Source organism: Fundulus heteroclitus, chromosome 11 (assembly GCF_011125445.2).
Source record: "Fundulus heteroclitus isolate FHET01 chromosome 11, MU-UCD_Fhet_4.1, whole genome shotgun sequence".
Lineage (NCBI taxonomy): Eukaryota > Metazoa > Chordata > Actinopteri > Cyprinodontiformes > Fundulidae > Fundulus > Fundulus heteroclitus.
Window position 1 is genome coordinate 25,934,039 of NC_046371.1, and position 20,741 is coordinate 25,954,779.

At 41.9% G+C, this 20,741-nt stretch overlaps 1 protein-coding gene across 7 annotated transcripts in view; it reads left to right on the top strand.

Annotated features, from left to right (window-relative positions):
- gria3a (glutamate receptor, ionotropic, AMPA 3a) overlaps window positions 1–20,741 on the top strand; it is a 141,057-nt gene that overhangs the window by 47,871 nt on the left and 72,445 nt on the right. For 5 of the 7 annotated variants that reach the window (XR_004931941.1, XM_012867125.3, XM_012867119.3 and 2 more), the window contains exon 3: window positions 1,375–1,614. The exons of the other annotated variants lie outside the window; for them this stretch is intronic. Coding sequence is in view for 4 of the 5 variants with exons in the window: in XM_012867125.3 (XP_012722579.1) it covers window positions 1,375–1,614 (240 nt within the window). In the remaining variant the exon portion in view is untranslated. The remainder of the gene's footprint in view (window positions 1–1,374; window positions 1,615–20,741) is intronic. 7 annotated transcript variants of the gene reach the window in all.

A 20,741-nucleotide genomic window follows, 5' to 3' on the forward strand; every position in this document is an offset into this window, starting at 1 on the left:
CTAGTAGGATGTTGTTCTTCAGCAGAGACAGACAAGGTGGTCAGGGTGATAGCTCATCTTCCAGCAGCACGACGGCCCAAAGCATTCACCCAAAATCCAAGGAATCGGTTTTGTTCAAATCAGATTGCCGTGTGAAATTGGTCCAGTCAAAGTTCAGATTTAAATCTGATTGAGAATCTTTTGCATGACCTAAAAAAATTATGATCCCACATGCTCTCAAATCCAATCTGACTGAGCCTTGGAGTTATTTTTTGCAAAGAACGACGGCCCGAGAGTTAAGTTTCCACTGATCCAATACCCAAAGCTGTTGAAGAGACGTTCCCCATAAGACCTGCGAGCTGTAACATCTGCAGACGGTGGTTCTGCTAAAGCATTTCCTCTGGGAGACCATGATGCAAATACATCTCTCGCTTCAAATCACGTTAAGGAAGATTTTCCGAACATCTACATCCCCCCCTTTCTGTAATAAGGAACTGTTAAGTGCACATTAAAGGCTTATGAAAACACCGTTAGTGTCGCTGTAAACATGAACGATGTCTTTAATAAACGGGATGTTAGCGCAGGCCAAGTTGGAAGCGCATGCAGAGGCTGAATGAACTCAAGCACCTCAACAAACGTTTAGCCCTGCCTGGACAATAAATGTGGACAATACTCCTCCAAATGAGCAGTTTAGAGTTAATAACCTCGTTTAGCAGTTTAAATGTTACCGACAGGCTTCAGAGGGTTCTGTTAGGATTCATGTGGCACGCAGGCTCTGAATATAACAGCGGCTTTCTTTTATTCACCACATTTGCTTCACTTCTTATACGTTAGGGCGGAGGTCAGCTCCTATCCTCTGCTGTATTTACCGACTTTAAACCTATTTATCACATGCAGATAAAGCAAAGCAACTAGTGCCTCTAAACACCAAGCATCTAATGTCTTTATTGCTTCCATAGACCCCCGCAGATGGCCTCAGATAGGGCTCGGTGTAAATCTTTTATAGTGCCGAGCAGCCCGGTGCTTGAATATTTGCATGCTCATGTTTCAGGGAATTTGTCCATTAAAAGATGTGACCAGTGCACCGACTTCCTTATCATTTCCAGCTGATTAACCACGCCGTTGCATTCGCAGGAAGGAGAAGTGAAGGGCAGCGGGCAGCGGAGCGTGGCCGCGGGGGGCGGACACCCCACACGGCAAACATTTATTCAGATAGCCGCTACTTTGCTCACACGATTTAACACTCGTCACGACCTTACATTAAATTGTTTTTGTAACATGCCCACGCAGGTTCCTGCAACTTTTACATGAAAGGATTTGCAAAACTTTTACTTTAAGCAGTCTTTTAATTCTGTATTCTGAACATGCCCCTTTTTCTTCCCTCTGTGTCACCAGTCTGCTCGCAGTTCTCCCGGGGAGTTTACGCCATCTTCGGCTTCTACGACCGCAAGTCCATGAACACGCTGACCTCCTTCTGCGGCGCCCTGCACACTTCCTTCATCACGCCCAGCTTCCCCATCGACGCCGACGTGCAGTTCGTCATCCAGATGAGGCCCAGTTTAAGGGGAGCCATTCTCAGCCTGTTGGACCACTACAAGTGGGAGAAGTTCGTCTATCTATACGACACCGACAGAGGTGAGGCGAGCAAACTGGAGCACAGGAGCACAGATGCGCGGCGGCAGAAAAAGCATCCGGTTGCGGGAGAAGGCAGACAAATGTGTTTCAGACCAAAGCCGGCTCAAGCAGATGTTTTATTACGCTCCGTATGTGATCAGGCTTTAATATGTAAATCCCTCATTTCAGTCCTCATTCTAAGAAGTCAGATACATTTTATTCTCTGACAGTAATGATCCGTAATTGCGTCTGTATGTGGGTGAATCCGGCTCGGAGAGGCACTCAGCACTTCTGCTTCTGGTAAATGAGTCATTCCCAGGTGCTGCTGATCTGCTGCTATATTTTTGCTGCAGCCGTCTGAGTCTGTAATTCAAAAAAAAAAAAAAAAAAAAAACTCACCGTCAGATTATAATTTTTCTCTAATTGGATTAGGTAAAGGGAGAGGGTGAGATCTTCCAACTTTTCCATGCGGTTTTGGGCCTCCGACTCTTTTCTGTGTGGGCCACATCTATACAGGGATGAAGGCTGTAAGGGTCACCGTTCGTAGGCGTTAAGAAACAGCCTGATAGAAAAATAGACAACAAGCGAGTTATATACCAGCTGTAGATGAACACAAACAGCTCTGATCTGAGGTTTATAAACCCCTCCAGGAAATGGATATCGGTGCCTTCTATGATATTAGTTTACTTGGAGTTTTCTTTTTTCATAGGGCAGATATACTGGAGCATAAAAGGATTTTCTGTGGTGTCGACCAACCGACACGCTTGCCTCAGTTTGCTCTGACTGTCCACATGATGGGGGGGAAAAAAAATCAGAATTTTGATTTGTTGTTGTGAATTATAATGTATCACATTGAATCATTTTGTCATGGTTTGCTTGTGTGAAACCATGCAAATGACTTTAGTGATGATGTTTGATTGGTGCTTAGGTAGTTAAAGCTTTGGACCTTAGGCGGCTAGGCTGCAAACACCGGTTTCTGTGCAACTAGAAGCTGATTCCTAATTGCAACATAACTTCATATAACCAGCAGACCTGCCATGCCGTGAAATGCTTTAGACAAGAGGAAGTGCTTTGGGTCTCACTCCCACTGCTGTGGGGGCTCTGTGATGACACTCCCCGGAAAGTCCTGATAAAAATGGCCCTAATATTATGCTGGGGTTCTTAGTAAGTAATATTAATATTCACACAGTTCATTACATGAGCTGAACATACCAACCTTGTGTCCGTAAATATAACAGTGCGCAGTATGTTCTCCGAAGCACTTTGTTGGATCTTAAATTAGGAATATAAGCTCCTGTGTTGTGATGATTTGCGCCCTAAAGCCTTATACCGAACGTACTCTGAGAGTCCAGTGCTGCAGGAAAAAAAAAAGATGACACCAGTGTGTTCCTGCAGCTCCAGTTTTGTAGTTCTTGCAGTATGTGTTCTTGACATAATCACTTGAGCAGAAAAGTGGAAATGGTTACTGTTATGATGCATCCAGCCTTATTGGCACAGACCTACTGTATGAGGATTTCCCAGAAGCTCTGCTGCTCTAGAACTACGTCAACTATGAAATGTCCCAGTCAGAAGCAGCTTTGTTAAAGCTTCAGCAAGCTTCTCCCTTTTGGTTGAATGGCATCTTGCCTTGGGTTCTAAAGGAGAATAAAGTTTACACAAATAAATTTTGCGCCTTGCATTCAAGCACTGCTTTACAAAAATACATTTAGCCAGTCTGAGGGAGTTTCACTGTCTTCTATGCCCACCCCTGGAAGAGATCTTAGTGATCAAGATGCCACAGCTCATCAAAAGACTTAAAGAAATAATGAGGGAAATTTGAGGCAAATGTAGATAATCGTAATCAGTAACACCACCACAATATTCAACAATCATATCACAATTCCATCCTTTCCTAAAATGGATTCCTATAATAAAGCCCTAGTTTGTATGCATGGTAGTTAAAGCATAGTCTCAAAGAAAAATGGAAATTTTGTGGCAACAACTAAAACCCTTGTTGGTACATCTCTAATTTCCTTCTTCTGCCGGTCATCTAACATCAGTTTAGGGTCAACCTCAACCTGAAGGTGCTGCTACCATGTGTGTACCACTCAGAAGGCTGAACTCTTTGGATAGGAATCAGCAACCTTCTGGACGTGGTTTGACATCTCTTCTTCTGCTAAACTTTGTGGGTTTGGTTGCAACATAGAGATTTTTTTTTTAAGCGTAGTCCATGTGTTGTTCTTCAGGAATTAGGTCAGAACTCGTTCCTTCTAAAAACTCAAACACTGAACGGGTGTCTTCTGTTTTAAAACAAAACTAAAGTGCAAGGATGATGCTCCCACTTCCTCAGATTGTAATTTTCTTATCTGAACATTTCATTTTTTGCTTTTTATTAGCAGGAAATGACTTTCTAACATAAGGCCTTCTCTTTGTACAGGGGCTCAAGTGCAAACTTTTAAGGGTAATGGTGTTGATGGACTATAGCCTTCCAGTTTGCGGTGAATATTTTTTTCCCCAAGCAGACAATGTGTTCTTTGGTTGTGCTCCAAACTTTGCAAAGTGGCTCCAGCTCTGAACAGATTTAAAGGAGGGACATTTTGTTCTGAGTTACTCGATCTTTGCCTATCTTTCTGTGTGATGGTCAGTCCAATGAGAAATTTTCAAAAATGAAAACCAAGGACAGCCTGATGTAGACAGCTTAAGATCGGTAAAACTCATCCCAGCTTCTGACCGTTACATAACTGACACGTAATTGAAAGCCCACATTCTCAATGACATTCACAATCAAACCCGGAGGTTACTGAAACTGTGCAACGTGTGATATTATACGCAACATGGTTGCCATTTCAGAGGAAAAAGAGGTGGAGAATGTTGCTGGTTCAGCCCCAACTTTGAAATCTGGCAAACCTTTCGGAACTGTGGATTCCAACTATTTTTAAACCATCACTGAGCATTTCTAGGACAACTAAGGACCTTTATAACTCCCTCTCCCTTCTTTCACGCATCTTCGACACAGATGTCTCATCTGCTGCAGCAAAGAATCTGGCTCTCCCACTTGACCGCCGAGCACGCATATGCATTTTTAGATACGTTAACACAAAGAAACAAACAAAAAAATACTGTAAGCGGTTTTTACATCTATATATTGCACACCTGGTAAATATGGGCCAAAAGCTTATAAATCATTTAAAAAAACCTGTAAAATCCTGCCTATAATTTGAGCAATTTTTAATAACAAAAACGCAATAAGAAAAATAAATACTTTGAAAAAAAATCACTTTTTGGATAATTGTTGTTACCCCTGAGAAAACAGTTAAAATAAATGTAATAAAGGCAATTTTTTTTATTTAACTTACATTTTCTAAGTTGATCAAAGCCTTTAAATTGATTGGAGGCATTCAGACTAATCTATGACTAGTAAACTAGTAATCTATGACTCTCTTACATTTCTGCCCACTTAACAAATGTTTTTCATGGCTTTATTGGAAACAGTGCAACATCAGTTTGAGGGGAGGTAAAAATCTTTCCTTTTAGAGACCTGCAGCAAGTAGTTGCATCCCTGGGTCACCATGTAACCATAACAAGCATTAGTCTTGGGCTACAGGCTAGCTGGTCATTTGTTAGTGATGCTAGAATAAAGCCTTTTGTCTCCATTACCAATATACAATATGTGGAGTTTGCTGAACTACCCTGGGACCTTAACAGGAAACCATGTCATTTGAGTCTAAGGTCCTGCTTTTTTTTGCAACACACGCCGCATGTGGGTTTGCCGTGAATGAACACAGGATGGTTGTGAAAGCGCACCGTGCCCAATGCTAACTATGCTGAAGGATGTGAACTGCTGTGAGCTTGCTTCTCTTTCGAAGACCCAGGGATCCTTGTTAGTGCGCACTGGCATCATTAACTCTCCAAAATCCCAGAACGTTTTTAAAATGATCCGGCGGACTCTCCCAGTAAGCTGAAACAGGTCGCCATCGGACCCTTTAACAAGATAATGATTCTCATCATAAGCCCCCAATCAACACAGAGACGGTTGAGCACACACAACAACCACCGTCAGGTATGGCCGTCCCAGCTCTCGCCGCGCGATCCCTCCGTAAAACCTGGGTGTGAGCCGAGGAGAGGAGCACAGGAGAGGACCCAGGAGTTTGCGTGTTTATCCAGAAGAGAAGCAAAGAGGAACGGTGAAAGATTCCTCTCCCCAGCGAATCAATGCGCTCAGATTTAAAGCCTGCCTCTGTCCATGTCAGTGTGAAATTATATTTCTGTGAGACAGAATGGTGTTATTTTCAGGCTTTCTTCACCAGGGTTGCCAATAAACATGGCTGCTACTGTACGCTCAACTAAGTTTGACCTCATTAAGAAGCTTGTTACTGCTCCCACGTGAAGCTTAAAGCTCGGCTTTATCGATCTGGCCGCCGTGTCTGCGGCAGCTTGCGGAGTCTGATAATTGGTTGTCTGTCGTGGTGAGACAAAAATATTTACCCAGCTTATTGCCTCTCATTGGTATCATCAACCTTGTCTGAAGTGCCTCCTGATGTGGCCCTTGGATCCCTGCATCCGCTTTGTTGGTCTGTTTCACCTGCGGCACGGAGGCTGACAGGCCGCCATCTGTAATGCTTTAGCATCTTCCGCTGCGGAAACACTAGCCGAGGATGTATTTCTTCATGCTGCACAGCTTGTGTTTGTTCGGAGTCTGGTCAGTGGTCCTGTTCTGGCTCGGCCCGCTCGTTTTCTCTCTCTCCGGAGCCAGTGTAGGCATCCCTCATCTATACGTCACCTTAAGCTTCATTATAGGAAGAGGACCTTATTTATGGGAGTTGGCGGGGAGGGACAAGTGAGGAGTCTGTGCGAGATGCTGATGTGAGTGTTGATATAGTTGGCTTGGGCAAATGACAGTAATGTGCTGCCGAACGGTTTAAAATTGCTATGTAAAATGTCTGAGACTGGATAATCTGCAGAACAAAGCAAGGGCATCTTAAAGTCAGACTGCATCAAGAAAAAAACAGGAAATTATCGCTCGCTGTCCCTCGTAGATCCTATAAAATAGTCATGACCACACTTTGAGCGCGCGCCCCATGAAACCTCTTTTATTTTTAATTTAAGAGTAAAGGCGTTTCCACTCTCTCAAAACTTCCATCCGTATTATTGGATTTGGACGATAACGGGGGGTGGGGGGGGGATGGGGATAAAAAGCCCAGAGATATTTCTGAATGTGGGCTCGCCTTTACTGCACATCAGATTTTAAATTCCAATGGTGTCGACATCAAATAGGTTCGGCTTTGCTTTGATGCCGGAGATTGGCCCACAACTCCGACAGAGGCAGCTCGAAACGGTTTCAGCGGACGTCTTTGCATTAATTATCCAACTACAAGAAGAGCTCCGTCTTCGGGCTGGTCTTCACAGGGTTCGGTTCCTCGACTGCCGGATAAACAGAAGTCATCCAGAAGGAGAAACTACAGAAGCAACAAAGTTTGTGGTCATTAAATATGCGCTCTCCTGCTGCAGTGCAACGCTGCCTATTTATCCTGATGTGCAGGCTATAAAATGCCCTCGTAAAATAGAATAATGGATGCCGGAAGAAAAGACCTCTTGAACCGAACAACATCTGGTCAGCACCAGCTGGCCGCTCGTAGAAGGCACTTGCCAGCTCTTTTCATTTTTTTTTTTTTTTTTTGAACATTTACCACCAATTGCTCCTATGGCGGCGTTTGATGTCATCATAAATAATCATTTGCATTTCCTATCATGATTCATAGCTTTTCATTCACTGACTCAGTAGTGAAGTTTCAACAATTCTCGCTCCAAATGACCCTCTGTCTCCGTTTGGCTCCAATAGTTTCCCTTTTCCAAACACGCGGCACATTTTTAATAGATATGCTCTGCTGGCCAATATCTCCCTTACTGTTAACGGGAGTCTTTTTTCGGTGGTTCTTAATTTCATTGTAGAGGCGTAACACCATGAAGATAATAATAAAAGTACATGTCCAGACCTCCTGGATGTGTAGCAGTGCTTTGCAAAAGTATTCACACTTCACACGAACCAGCTTTACACAAGCATCTAGAGACCGAAATTGTCGCCTGTTCCTCTTTTTAACATATTTTTTTAATTAATTTAGTGAGATTGGAAGAAGAGTATCCGTCAACTTTGATTTTTAAGTCTAGATCCTTGGTAGGATTTAGATCTGGGCTTTGACCGGGATATTTTAATGCATGAACATGTTTTGAACTACCCAGTTCGTTCAGAATCAGAATGGCCTTTATTGATTAAGTTTGTGGACAAAAATTTACAATTTGACTTCAGTTCCTCTTTGCTCTCTTCATGATGCTGTTTGTTCACTGATGCTCATTAACAAACATTTAAAATTTAAAAAAATAAAGAACTAGATACTAAATAGATTATTTCTGATGGGAGTTGGATGCACTGGGATTTCTTAAGAGGTATCGGGGTAAAGGGGACTGAATACGATTGTACACCACACCTTTCAGATACTTTATTTGTAAAGCAATTTAAAAAACTAGGTGTTCTTTTCCTCTCACTTCACGATTATGCACTGCTTTGTGTTGGTCTGTCACAAGGGTGGGCAAATCTGCACTGCAGAAAGGCAACTAAAAGTAATTGAAATAAGTGTATTTGTCCTTGATTTGAGCAGGTAAATAAGATTATCTGCCAATGGAATGAGTGTTTTAACCCCTAAAATAAGATAATTAGACATACTGCACTTGAAATAACACGATGGAGATGAGTTGTTCCTATTTTAAGTGCAATAATCTTATTCCACTGGCATAAGATTATGCAACGTGATAATCTCCTGTTTAAACTCATAAACTCGTTTCCCCAAACTTAACCAGCAGACATGGGAGTTGTAAAGCAAGTCCTGGTGATCTGCATCCGTTTCTTCAAGAAACATAATAAACTGATGTGCTTAAGACCCCCAACTGTTACAAATTTAATTTTGTCTAACTTTAAGTTTTACAATGGTTGAGCTACAATACAGACTCACATAGCACGTCCTGTGTAAAAAGCTATTTTTTTTCAAATTTGAAAAAAAAAAATTGCTGTTATGTACTCTTTGATAAACTCCCTTTTGGAGAAAAAATTGTGGTATTTGCTCATTTGAGTGGCAGCAAATAACTCAACTTGGTGCTTGACTCTTGGATGGTAGCTTGTCAGAGAAAAGTGTTTTGCTGATCCCGTAAATTGCCGCCAACCTCTGAGCAGTTCCTGTCTATTCTTGGGTTGACCAGTTTCTACCATAGTTGGTATATTTATTGGAAAAGTGATATTCTTATTCTTAGCAAACCACGACGGTTTCTTTGTAAACAAGACATGTAACCTTTGATCGGACTTTGCTGAAAGAAGTAGTCTATTCCTTGTTGAAAACTCGGTACTCACTACTAACTTTTCCTTTCTTCGGTACCCTCATTGTGGCAATTTGTCTGGCTGACTCATAGATGTAGTTGCTATGATCTGGATGAATGGGAACCTGCTAAAATAAGCATTCATCCTCGTCACCAGGTGGCAGTTAGTAGCACAACAGAAGAACAGAAAAAGACAACAGATTAAAGGTAGAGTCGCCAATTTTTCCCGAAGTTTTCCCAAGTCCCCTTTTGAATAACTGCGCATGTGCAAAACCGTCTTACCTACTTTTCCGCTCCTCAGGGGGATTGCGTGAAAGAATCTCCCAAATCCGCCCTGGCTGTATTTGTACTGAGGCCTTCTTCTTCTTCTCATAAACATGAACACGGTTTGCTTCTTCCGACTCTCGGCCATGTTCAAAGTCTACGGAGAGAGCTGTGGACATACAATGAACGGCTAACACCGAAGCTAACCGCTAAGCTAACCGCTAAGCTAACCGGATACGTAAACACTAGAAGTGTGCATGCGCAGCCAGCAAGCGGAGACCAACGAGGAACACCGGCGTTACGTGAGCGCGTCAGAATGATTGGCATCTGGGACAAACAATAGATAAGGTGATACCACCGGAGCATGAGGGACAGATGGGGGTGAGAGCAGGACGAGACAGGAAGGCATCTGATTGGTTCTTTCCATCCGGACAGAATGACAGGATTGGTCAGAGTTTATATAGGTCTGCAGCTCCCACAGAGATCTTTTTTTTACTTCCTTTTTCTGAATACATAATGTGCTGACTACTTTCAGGATGGAGGGACAATTTTTCCCAGTATAAAAAAAAGTGTTTCTGAACAGGATTACCCGCTATAGCTTTAAGTGGTGCGCATTAGCGCACTGTAGGATCTCAGTGGCAAAAGAAGAAATGGGTTGTAGGAGAGATTGCAGCCAGGAGATGCCCAGCAGCAGTGTCAATCATGATTGGGCCAACTCTACACCAATATTGGGCGGGCTGGATTAAAAACCCAAAGAGCCGTGCTTTACCTATACCTGGTCCATTGGATAAAATCTCACCAAAGTACAATGTATTCAAACGTCAGAATGTTTACCTCCATGACCTGTAAATAAGCAGAAGACACCTGAATACTGGTGTTAGATCAAATCTAATGAACATAGTGCACATTTGGATTGACAATCTAGTATGAAATATGTTTTATGAATTTTATTGATGGATATGGGTGTTACCCCGCCTCTCGCCCAGTGAACGCTGGAGATAGGCACCAGCGACCCCATTAGGGAATAAGCGGGTCAGAAAATGGATGGATGGATGGATGGTTATGTATGTTGGTGTAGCTTTTGGGAACGTGTAAAATAAATTTACCTAGTTTCATAACTGTAGCAGTTATTTATATAAGTTATATATCTATATATTCATTTTTAGTGAAAGAGAGCACTTTGGTGTACCTAGTCAAAGCACACGCCCAACAAAACTGAATTAAAGCACAGTGCATTAGTAAATGTGCTTGTTAAAGATCCTGTTGTAATACTCTCTGTCTCCCTCTCTGTTCCCGCTGCTTAATGAACTCTGCATAATGAAAAATAGATCTTTGGCTGCCATCGAAATGAAGCAGCACCATTTAGCAGCATTAATGGCAGCGCTCCCTCCTATCTCCCGCAGACAAATGAGGACAGCGGGATTGGTGGAGGGCTTGCATTTGATGTGTAATCACACTGCCCCACTGCTGAATGTCTCTTTGGTTTCGTCTCCGCAAGGAAACATCTGATTAATTGGACTCGGCTAAAGCGCTGCACTCAGCAGTTAGGCATATGGGCTGATTAACAAAGGAAAAGGGAGGGAGAGAGAGATAGCAGATGCACCTCTCCGAGAGTGCTGTGCCGTAACCTCACTTCGAGACAGATCGGTAGGCCTCGACATTCTGTGCTCCCCTTTTATGAAGGCTCAACCCCTTTGTTTAACCTCCTTTTTTTAACCGTGAGACCCTAATATTGGGATTTAAACACCAATTTAACAGTCGGGCTTCTTCGCTTGAGCAGACCTGTTATCTAGATCTGTTCAAGGACTCTTTTAGGCTTCACAGTGGATGTCCAAAGAGCAAAGGAGCACATGTTACAAAGGAAAACTAATGGAGAGACTTTGAAATAAGCTTCAAGGTTAAATGAAACAATCAGATTTGTTAAACATTTACCATTGGGAAGTATCTTTTTTTTGGTGACCCATCTGAGAATGTTTTTACTCCTGCTGAATAAATTTGAGCTTCTCTGCAGGACTAAGCTCGTCTTAAGATTTACTGCAAACAGAGTGTGTTTGGAGAAGCCATTTGAGAGCTGCATGTTTATCTTTGAGTGTGTGTGTGTGTGTGTTTTGTGTGGTTGACCTCATTGGTGAAAACCTCAAAGAGCTCTGTGCATTCACTGAGAAGGTACAGCTGAGGCGTTGGCTGTCTCCGAGTGTTTCTGCGTGAACCAAGCCTCCTCTCTCGATCCGCTCTGCCAAACAGCCAAACTGGCAACGATTGATCCGTGCACATTCAAACATGGAGAGGATGTGCAGCTTTTTTTTTTTTTTTTTTTTTTTTTTTTTAAAGCTAGCAAACATGCAGATCTTATAAAAGCAACTGAATTCTTAAATTATGAATTGAGGATTTCTGCTTTTTGTGTCCGCTTGGTAAAAAAAAAAAAAAAAAAAAAAAAAAAAATCCTCACGTTGTATTTTTATGCAGTCATGGTTCTGAATTAGGTGACATACATGTAAAAAGACTGACAGAGAATCATGGGAAAGCAGAAATGTCTGTCCAGTTTAAAAGAAAGTGGGTCGAATCCATTAGCCTTGGTCGCCTTAAACATTTCTTTTCATTATTTTGAGCAACATCACATGTTTGGCAACTTTTTTTGTGAAAAAAGCCATGGCTTAATCAGCCTCTAAGACTTGAACAGAAGTGGGAAGTCACAACCATGACTAGTGGTCAGTTCAGGCAGCCTTTAGCTATTTATTATTGTAGGCATCTAGTATCTTTTGGATAGTTAGAAGGTACTGTTTCTCTTAAAAGTATTCACTCCCCTTGACATTTTTCACATTTTGTCACATTGCAACAATCCACCTTTACATGATTACATAATTTTAGGCGACCAATCAACACAAAGTAGCACATAATTGTGAAGTGGCAGGAGAAGGTTAGGCTTTTTTAAAAGTATTCTATTAAAATAATTCTGAAAAGTGGGGTGTGTAAATGTAGTAACCCCCTTTATGCTGATACCCCTAAAAAAAACAGTCCACTTACTTCAGACAACACCTAAGTAGTACAGCGAGTTAATCCGTGCAATGTGTAATTTAATCTCAGAATAAATGCATCTGTTCTGTGAAGGCCTCAGAGGTTTATTAGAGAACATTAGTGAACAAACAGCATCATGAAAAACCAAGGAACACAGCAAACATGGGGGTCAGCGAGAAAGTTGTGATGAAGCTGAAACCATAGTTAGATTATTAGAAACTTTTCCCAACTCTAAAATTACTCACAAAGGACTGTTATATCCATCATTTGTAAAAGAAGGAGTCTGGCAAAACCTCCTGCTCATGGCTGTTCACCTGAACTGACTGGGCATGGAGAGCAATAATGAGAGAAGCAGCCAGGAAGTAGCTCTGGAGGAGCTGCAAATATCCACTGCTCAGGTGGAGGAATTCGCCAACAGGAGTCATGTACCCCACAAATCAGGCTATTTATGAAAGAGTTTCAGGAACAGATTCATTATTAAAGTTTACTCATAAGAGGTCCCATTTGCAATTTGCCAAAAGCCAGGCAGGGGAGACGTGGAACAAGTCGTTCTGGTCAGACAACACCAAAATCAAACAGGTGGCCCGTATGCAAACACTTTGTGAAGAGGCACGCTAACACGCCCCACACATCACTAAACACACCATTCCCATGGGGAAACATGGGGGTGGCAGCATCATGCTGTGGGGAAGCTTTTTATGCAGGGACAGCGAAGATGTTAAGATTGTGGAATGACGGATGGGGATTAATGCAGGGTGACACTGAAATACTTCAAAGGTTCTCCTTCCAGCAGTAAGAGAAACTTAAACAAGCAGCCAGAGCTCCAAAGAAGTGGTTTTGATCAAAGCATATTAATGTGCTAGAATGGCCTAGTCAAAGTCCAGATTTCAACCCAACTAAGATTTTAACAAGACTTGGAAACACCCCAAAAGATTTATTAATAGTACTGTATTGATAATTTTATATCACTGTTTTCTGATTTTGTCTTTGTAATACATTTCAATTAAACTTTGTTTATATAGCGCCACTTCACACTACAAGGCACTTTACAAAGTCAGTTCAATCAAATCATACAGAAACATTTTCAAAACCACGTATATTTCTCCATCTACTTCATAGCCATAAACCATTTTGTTTTGATGTATCCCTCTTTATGAAACTTAGGAGAAAGTGAAATGTTGCCATGAAAATGAGTCTAGTTTAATCGAAATAAGCAAGATGATTGAACTGTAGTTGGGGCAATGAGACCAAAAGTGGAAAAGGGGGTTGTTTGAAAACCCGTAATGCATTTTAGCAGCGGTTGTAACTGTGTGATGTATGCCATGTGCCTGCAGAAATTAATTTTGCCACATAGCTGCAAGCAAACCAACGATGATTGACCTACATGAAACAGATGTTGCACTGGAAATGCAGATACTCCCAGAGTGACGAATCAAACTCTTTTCTGTCGCTGTAATGAAGCACAAACCTGAAACTCTTGATCATTTACACTTTTTATATCAATAAACAACTGTTAGAAATAATCTGTGCTTTCTCTAGCTCCTGCTTTGACTCATAATGCAGCATATTATACCAAGTGCAGCCAATCTGAACGGAGGTGCGGCAGCACAGGTTGTATTTCAGGTGAGAACGGCCATATCTCCTGGACACACACGAAGCGAGGCAAGAAACAGAAGAGTCAGCAAATCCTTTGTGCCTCTTTTATCAAAAGATGGTGCAGAGAGCCAAGCGGCAAGCGGATGGACTGTCAGATGCGTCGGATGCTGTTTCACTCGTTAAATTTCAAACCCGAGTCAGGTGTTGACATCTGAACCGCTCTGCACCTTGCACGACCTTACAGGAGACCGTCTGAGCAACGGACAGGCGACCTGCTCTAACAGGAGAGACTCTTTTTATTGTACTCAAACTCAGTTTTACACTGAGGAGTTTCTGAAGGTCATCCCTTGAATACAACGTAAAGGGGCTGTCGCACCAACGAGTGTGGCGCTCGTGATTCTGCAGAACACGGTATTCATCCACCTTTCGTCTGTACCCGCTTATCCCATCAGGCTCCCGGAGGTGGGGCGGGCTGCTGCCGGTCTCAATCGGCCAGTCCAGTCAAAGCATTATCCTGTGTCCAGGGCAACACGGAGACACACAGGACAAACAACAATGCATTTGAAAGGGGCAACTTGGAGTCAGTAATTGACCTAATAGTCATGTTTTTGGACTGTAGGAGGAAGTTGGAATAACCGGAGAACTCATGCAAGGAGAACATGCAACCTCAGTGCAGAAAGACACCGAGTCGAATCCGGGGCTCAAAACTAGGACCTTCCAACTGCGCCACTGTGCAGCAACCCAAACCCCTTTTCCCCCCCAAATCGGCCCAAATAAAAAGATTTTTGTATGACACAAGCTAGTTCAATAAAAAAAAGTATGGCATTTAAGGCTTTAAATGCCTTAAATGCCATACTAGGATTTAAAAGGAAAAAACTCCTTTCAAACTTTTCCCAGGAGCTTTCAGCTTTTATCAGGTGGGAAATTATCCGTTGGATAAGTTCTGACCAGAGATTCGGCAGGAGTGGGTGTTGTGGGGGTGACCGAACTCATTGCGGTTCATCTAATTTGAAGCATGGAGCTGTTATCTACACTGGCCTGCACTTGGAGTGGGTGATGTCAGACTAATTGTACTCCAAAGTGTCCTTTCACCGTACTCCGCCGACTTGAATGCGTTTTAATTTGTCGCCTCCGTCAGAGAGGCCCACTGTAAGCCGCCTTCTTTGTGAAGCCGCATGAGCTGAGATTGTTTTTAAGAGATTTTCTCAGAAGCAGGTTCAGTTGTTTTTTTGTTTTTTTTTTTGTCCGAGGTCCCTTCGGTGTCACGCTCGTCTGTGGGCGTTTGGTGAAAATGGCGCCGTTCGTATGCCTGCGAGAGGATTTTAAAGAGGTCACCTTCTCCATGCAGGGGGAGGAACGACTGAGTCACAGTTGAGGCTGCACACCACGCTCCTCTGTCTGCCCAAGACTCTCAGGAAGGAGGACACGGCCTGGTGCCAGAGCAGCTTCACTAACCCACAGAGTATAGATTCAGTGGCTCCCTTCAGCCTGGAAAAGTGATTTTGATTTGAGTAATTTCCAGAACCAAACAAATGTGGGGAAAAAAGCAAAGGGAGTGTGGGAAAACATGCATTTCCTGATCAAATTGCCTGTCCCAATTTTAAAAAAATGTAATTCACCCATCAACAATTGAAACCACCATTAATATATACTGTACAAAAAGAAATATGACTGTAGTTTTTCTGACTGGCTGACATTTAAGTAGAAAAGTCTGAAGTTTACATACAGCAAAATTATTCACACCCCTGGGAAATCTAGATTTAAAGTAATTGTCTAGTTTTTCTCCAACACATAAGATTTTAGTTAAATTAATATTGTGTGTGGCACAGGCAGAGAATCTGGAGGAGGCCAAATATTAGGGTGGTGATAATGGCGGTGATGGCGGTGCTGAGGGCCCAGTAGCGCTGACGTATTGACGCCTCACTACTGTCAGTCTGCCCCAGAGCAGCTGTGGCTATTAACATAGCTCACCATTGTCAGGGTGTAAATGTGTGAATTTTAGTGTTAAGCGCTTTGGGGTTGTTGGACTAGATAAACACTATGCAAGTACAAGCCATTTACCATTTACATGGCAAGGGGGCCTTCCAACCTGATTGGCTTAGAGCTCATCTCAAGATAAATCATCAAAATACCTGTGGAAAAATACAAAAAAAGCTGGTTAGCAATTATGATAAGGGTTTAATTCCCATAATGGCAATGCTTTTCTACTAAATAAAAGCACAACGATAATTTATGTATTTTAAAAATGTATACTGCTTTTATGTTTTTTAATATCTTTTGAGAGATGCCTGTCTCATTTCTGGTCGGAAATGAACTGTTTTGTTTAAATAAAAATAAGTTTTAATCTAAATTTGCCAGGGGTATAAAAGTTTTTTTATACCGTGTAAAGATTTGCTTTTAGATCCATCCATCCATCCATGCATCCATGCATCCATGCATCCATGCATCCATGCATCCATCCATGCATCCATGCATCCATGCATCCATGCATCCATGCATGCATCCATGCATCCATGCATCCATGCATCCATCCATCCATCCATGCATCCATGCATCCATGCATCCATGCATCCATCCATGCATCCATGCATCCATCCATCCATCCTCCATCCATCCATCCATCCATCCATCCATCCATCCATCCATCCATCCATCCATCCATCCATCCATCCATCCATCCATCCATCCATCCATCCATCCACTTCCAATTTATGCAGTTTCCTTATTTAAATTTCATAGAAATATTCATCCTAATTTCATTTTTTATACAGTGTAAATATTTGCTTTTAGATCCTTCCATCCATCCATGCATCCATCCATCCATCCATCCATCCATGCATCCATCCATCCATCCATCCATCCATGCATCCATCCATCCATCCATCCATCCATCCATCCATCCATCCATCCATCCATCCATCCATCCATCCATCCATCCATCCACTTCCAATTTATGCAGTTTCCTTATTTAAATTTCATAGAAATATTCATCCTAATTAAATTTTTATGTTTTCTCTTGAAATTGGCAGATAATGAGTCTGTAAATTTGAATATGAAAAAATTTGTAAAAACCCTGTAACTCTATCATATATCGATAGATAGATAGATAGATAGATAGATAGATAGATAGATAGATAGATAGATAGATAGATAGATAGATAGATAGATAGATAGATAGATAGATAGATAGATAGATAGATAGATAGATATAGAATCCTATTAAGGATTTACATTTTACAGCAATGTTTAAAAGTATAGGCCTGCAGCATGGCCCAAGACAAGAAATGTGGGAAACATTAATTAATTATGGCCAGTAATTGGCCAATAAAAAGAGACCCTGTCCAAAGAAAGGCCTCTCCAGTTTTATTTTGCTTACAGTTGGATCTTAAAATGTTCCGCTGCATAAAGCCAGCAGTCCAAGCTTTAAATAGTACCATATCAGCAGAGTACATACTGATCACTTTGGCAGAGCTGTGTGGGCTGCAAGGCTCATATATTCCAGAGATTCCCACATATGAGCCAACTGTGTGTCGTGCTCCCCCGCCAAAAACAAATTCTGTAATCTTTAGGAATTTCTTTGGTGTTTATGTGATAAACAAACCCCCAAATTAAGTGAGTTTCCTTTCTGTAAAACCGCATGCAATGAGTTTCAGTTCATGGCACTAAAGGATCTCAGACTGAACACATTTGTGATGCGTTGTGAGAAGTTTCTCGAGCTGCTTGATCAACTGATGTAACACAGTTGATGAAGCCACGTTTCTTCTCAGCCTGATTGGTTCTTGCGATGCTCATTTGCATGACATCAAAAATTAAAGTTTTTTTTTTTTTCAGCTAACGCAGTTATGACGTAGGCCGCCTTCATGTCACCACTAATCTCCTCAAGAGAAAAACTCTGTCCCATTCTCTTTGAGTAGCCGTCAGTAAAAAAAGGATTTCATGTGAAAGCTGATAAAAGAGCAAACTGTCTGTTCGAGTGCTGGTGCAGAATGAGCCCCAGAGGAAACATATGTCGCATCACTGGAGACTTTTTCCTCCCTTCTTGTTCTTCCGACGGTGGTAATGCATTTGTTTTTTTTTTTGTTTTTTGGGGCTCTGCGGTTTGCACGGTACAGTGTGTTTATATGCCTGAGTTCCAGCATTTGTTGTGGAAGGCTGATTTACTACTTAAAGTGACTCTTTCTCTTAACCTTTCCTAAAAAAACATGCAGCCCGACCTGCAATGGAATGACAAAATAAAAAAGAAGCATTTCTGTGTCTTGGAATTGCCTTGTCAAAATTCAGAGCAAGATTTGATAAACAAAATGCTTGAAAATTCTCCACAAGTGCTCTCAATCCAAAGCCACTGAGCTTCCAGTCTTTTGTAAAGACAAATAGGCAGAAATTTTAGTATAAATCCCAAAATACCTGCACATGTGTCTGCAGCCAAATGTGGTTCTACAACGTATTGACTAAGGAAGACTGGATAGAAATGGATGCCATTGTTTTCAGATTTTTGTTTCTTAATGTTTTTTTTAAAAAAAAACTTAATGCTTGAACCAGTGTTGGTCTATCCCATAAAATTCCAACACAGTGCAATAAAGTTAATGGTCCTGATGTGACAGAATGTGAAAAAGTTCAAGCAATATGGACATTTTTGCAAAGCAGGAAAGAGTGTCCTGTACTGTGGTGGCTTGATATAACCGACTAAAGTTGCAGAGCCACACACTGCAAAAACAGATATAAAAATAAGTAAAATGTTTTTTAAAAAGTGTATTTTTGTCCTAGATTTGAGCAGTTAAATAAGATCATCTGCCAATGCAATGAGTATTTTGACCCCTAAAATAATTAAATATTCTGCACTTGAAATAAGATGATGGAGATGAGTTGTTCCTATTTTAAGTGCAAAAATCTTATTCTATTGGCAGATAATCTTATTTACCTGCTCAAATCAAGGACAAATACACTCATTTTAAGAAAACGTTACTAATTTTCAGTTCCATTTTTGTAGTGCACAACAACTCCATCGAGCATATCTAACATAAAGGACTTTCTTGAAGCAAAAAACATCCTAGAAATCCCAGAAATGAGAGTGAAATGTAGGAGATGTTCTCTGTGAAATGCAAAAATAAATAAAAAAAAAAAGAACATGGAGCAGCCTGTTGACTCCCTCTGGGTGCGTAACAAATGAGCTGAGGCAGGTCTGTTGTTTAGTCAGGCGGAGGCACAGATGTGTATGATCAGTCAAACAAAAGCTACACCGCATGCAACACTGATCTATTATTCATCCTTATAATTAAACATATCAAAACAAGGTCATCTTACTTTCCTCAAGAGCCTTCTCTTAATACAGCATTGTAATACAAATACCCTTTAAACAAACAGCACAACAGCCCTGCTGGTCTTCGCCGAACAGCAAGAGGGGAATAAGTGGATTCTTAAAATGTTTGACCTACTTTCTTTCTATTACAGTCATTGACTGTTTTGTTCACAGCAAATTGCTGCCTACTCAAGGAGGGTAAAATGAACAGTGACAAACGCAGGTTCTAAAACTGAAAAAAAAAAAACGAGCTGATAACAGTTAAACGCCCTGCAGATTTGGAGCACATCTGCAGAGCCGTGGAGCTAACCTAAAATCTTTCCCATCGCCATCCGTGTTGTTTTGTGGAGCGCTGCAGTGTGGGAGATGTGTGCTATAATTAGCCTTGTTACAGTACGCTCCTAATTTTGAATATGTATAATTGGTCGGGTCAGTGCCGCATAATTGAGTCTGTAAAAAACGCCCCTTAATGGTTGTCCTGGCTGCTGCCTGTTGTAAAATGTGCCATCTGTTTGCAAAGTCAACCAAAACTGTGAGTCATTTGGACGCACACCAGTAAGGCACGTCAGAGTTCATACTTCCCAAGAGACTGACATTTTACAGGTCATTTGAATTTATATATATATATATATATATATATATATATATATATATATATATATATATATATATCTATCAAAAACAGATTGCTCACATAAACGTTTCAATGGGAAATCACCGGCTCATTTCAGTGTGAGAGAAAGGAAGAAAAACAACACTCTCAAGGGAAACATCTAAACCCCCCCCAAAAAAAATATTTTTTTTTTTTTCTAAAGCAGCTGCTAATACATTTTAAAATGTCATACGTATCCCAGCTTATGATGTTCAGAACCGCATGTCGCAGAACGGGGAGGAGAGCCGCCGCTCAGCTCCTCCTGAGTATAAACACAGCCACATGTTCCTGCAAATTTAAGCTGATAAAGCCCAGGCTGAGGTCAGCTTCTTATTAATCATCAGACACCCCCCCCCCCCCCCCCCCCCCCCACGCCTCACTGAGCTTCCTGCCACCCTTGTTTAATTGCCTAACCTCTGCGTGCGTTAGACATGGAAATGCGGGTCTCTTTCGTCTACGTAACCCCCTCCCCACCACTCGAGGGGCCGGCGTGGCGGCACACAGCGAGAGCCACTTGTCTTTAAAGGCCAAATCTGATCTGAGCGCTGTCTGCTGAGCACTTCACTGTGAAGGTCACCGGCAGGGGAAGGGAGGGCGGACGTGTCGGCGAAGTTGCTGTGCTCTGAATGCTTAGCAGCTCCGTGCCGAACACGTCAAACTCACACGCCTGAAGCGGTTACCAGCGAACGGCCGGGCTGGTTTGCGGGCAGCAGGTTGCTCCTGTTGTGAGAGCAACAACAGAGAGACGACGTCACCCGGAGGAGTTAAAACACTTCCAAACCGCAAGCGTAGCGCCACCTGTTATTCACGGGGATGAACTGGGATTGAAGCCTTTGAAAGTCCTGTTCTGTAATATTTTCAGTCCTCAGCATCCAGAGGATCCTTCTGGAAAGATGTTGCATTAGAGGCGGCAGCTCCGAGGTTTTCCGCCGGGCGTTTTATCTGGTTAAAAAAACGGAGATCTCTGAAAGGTTTTTCTGTTCT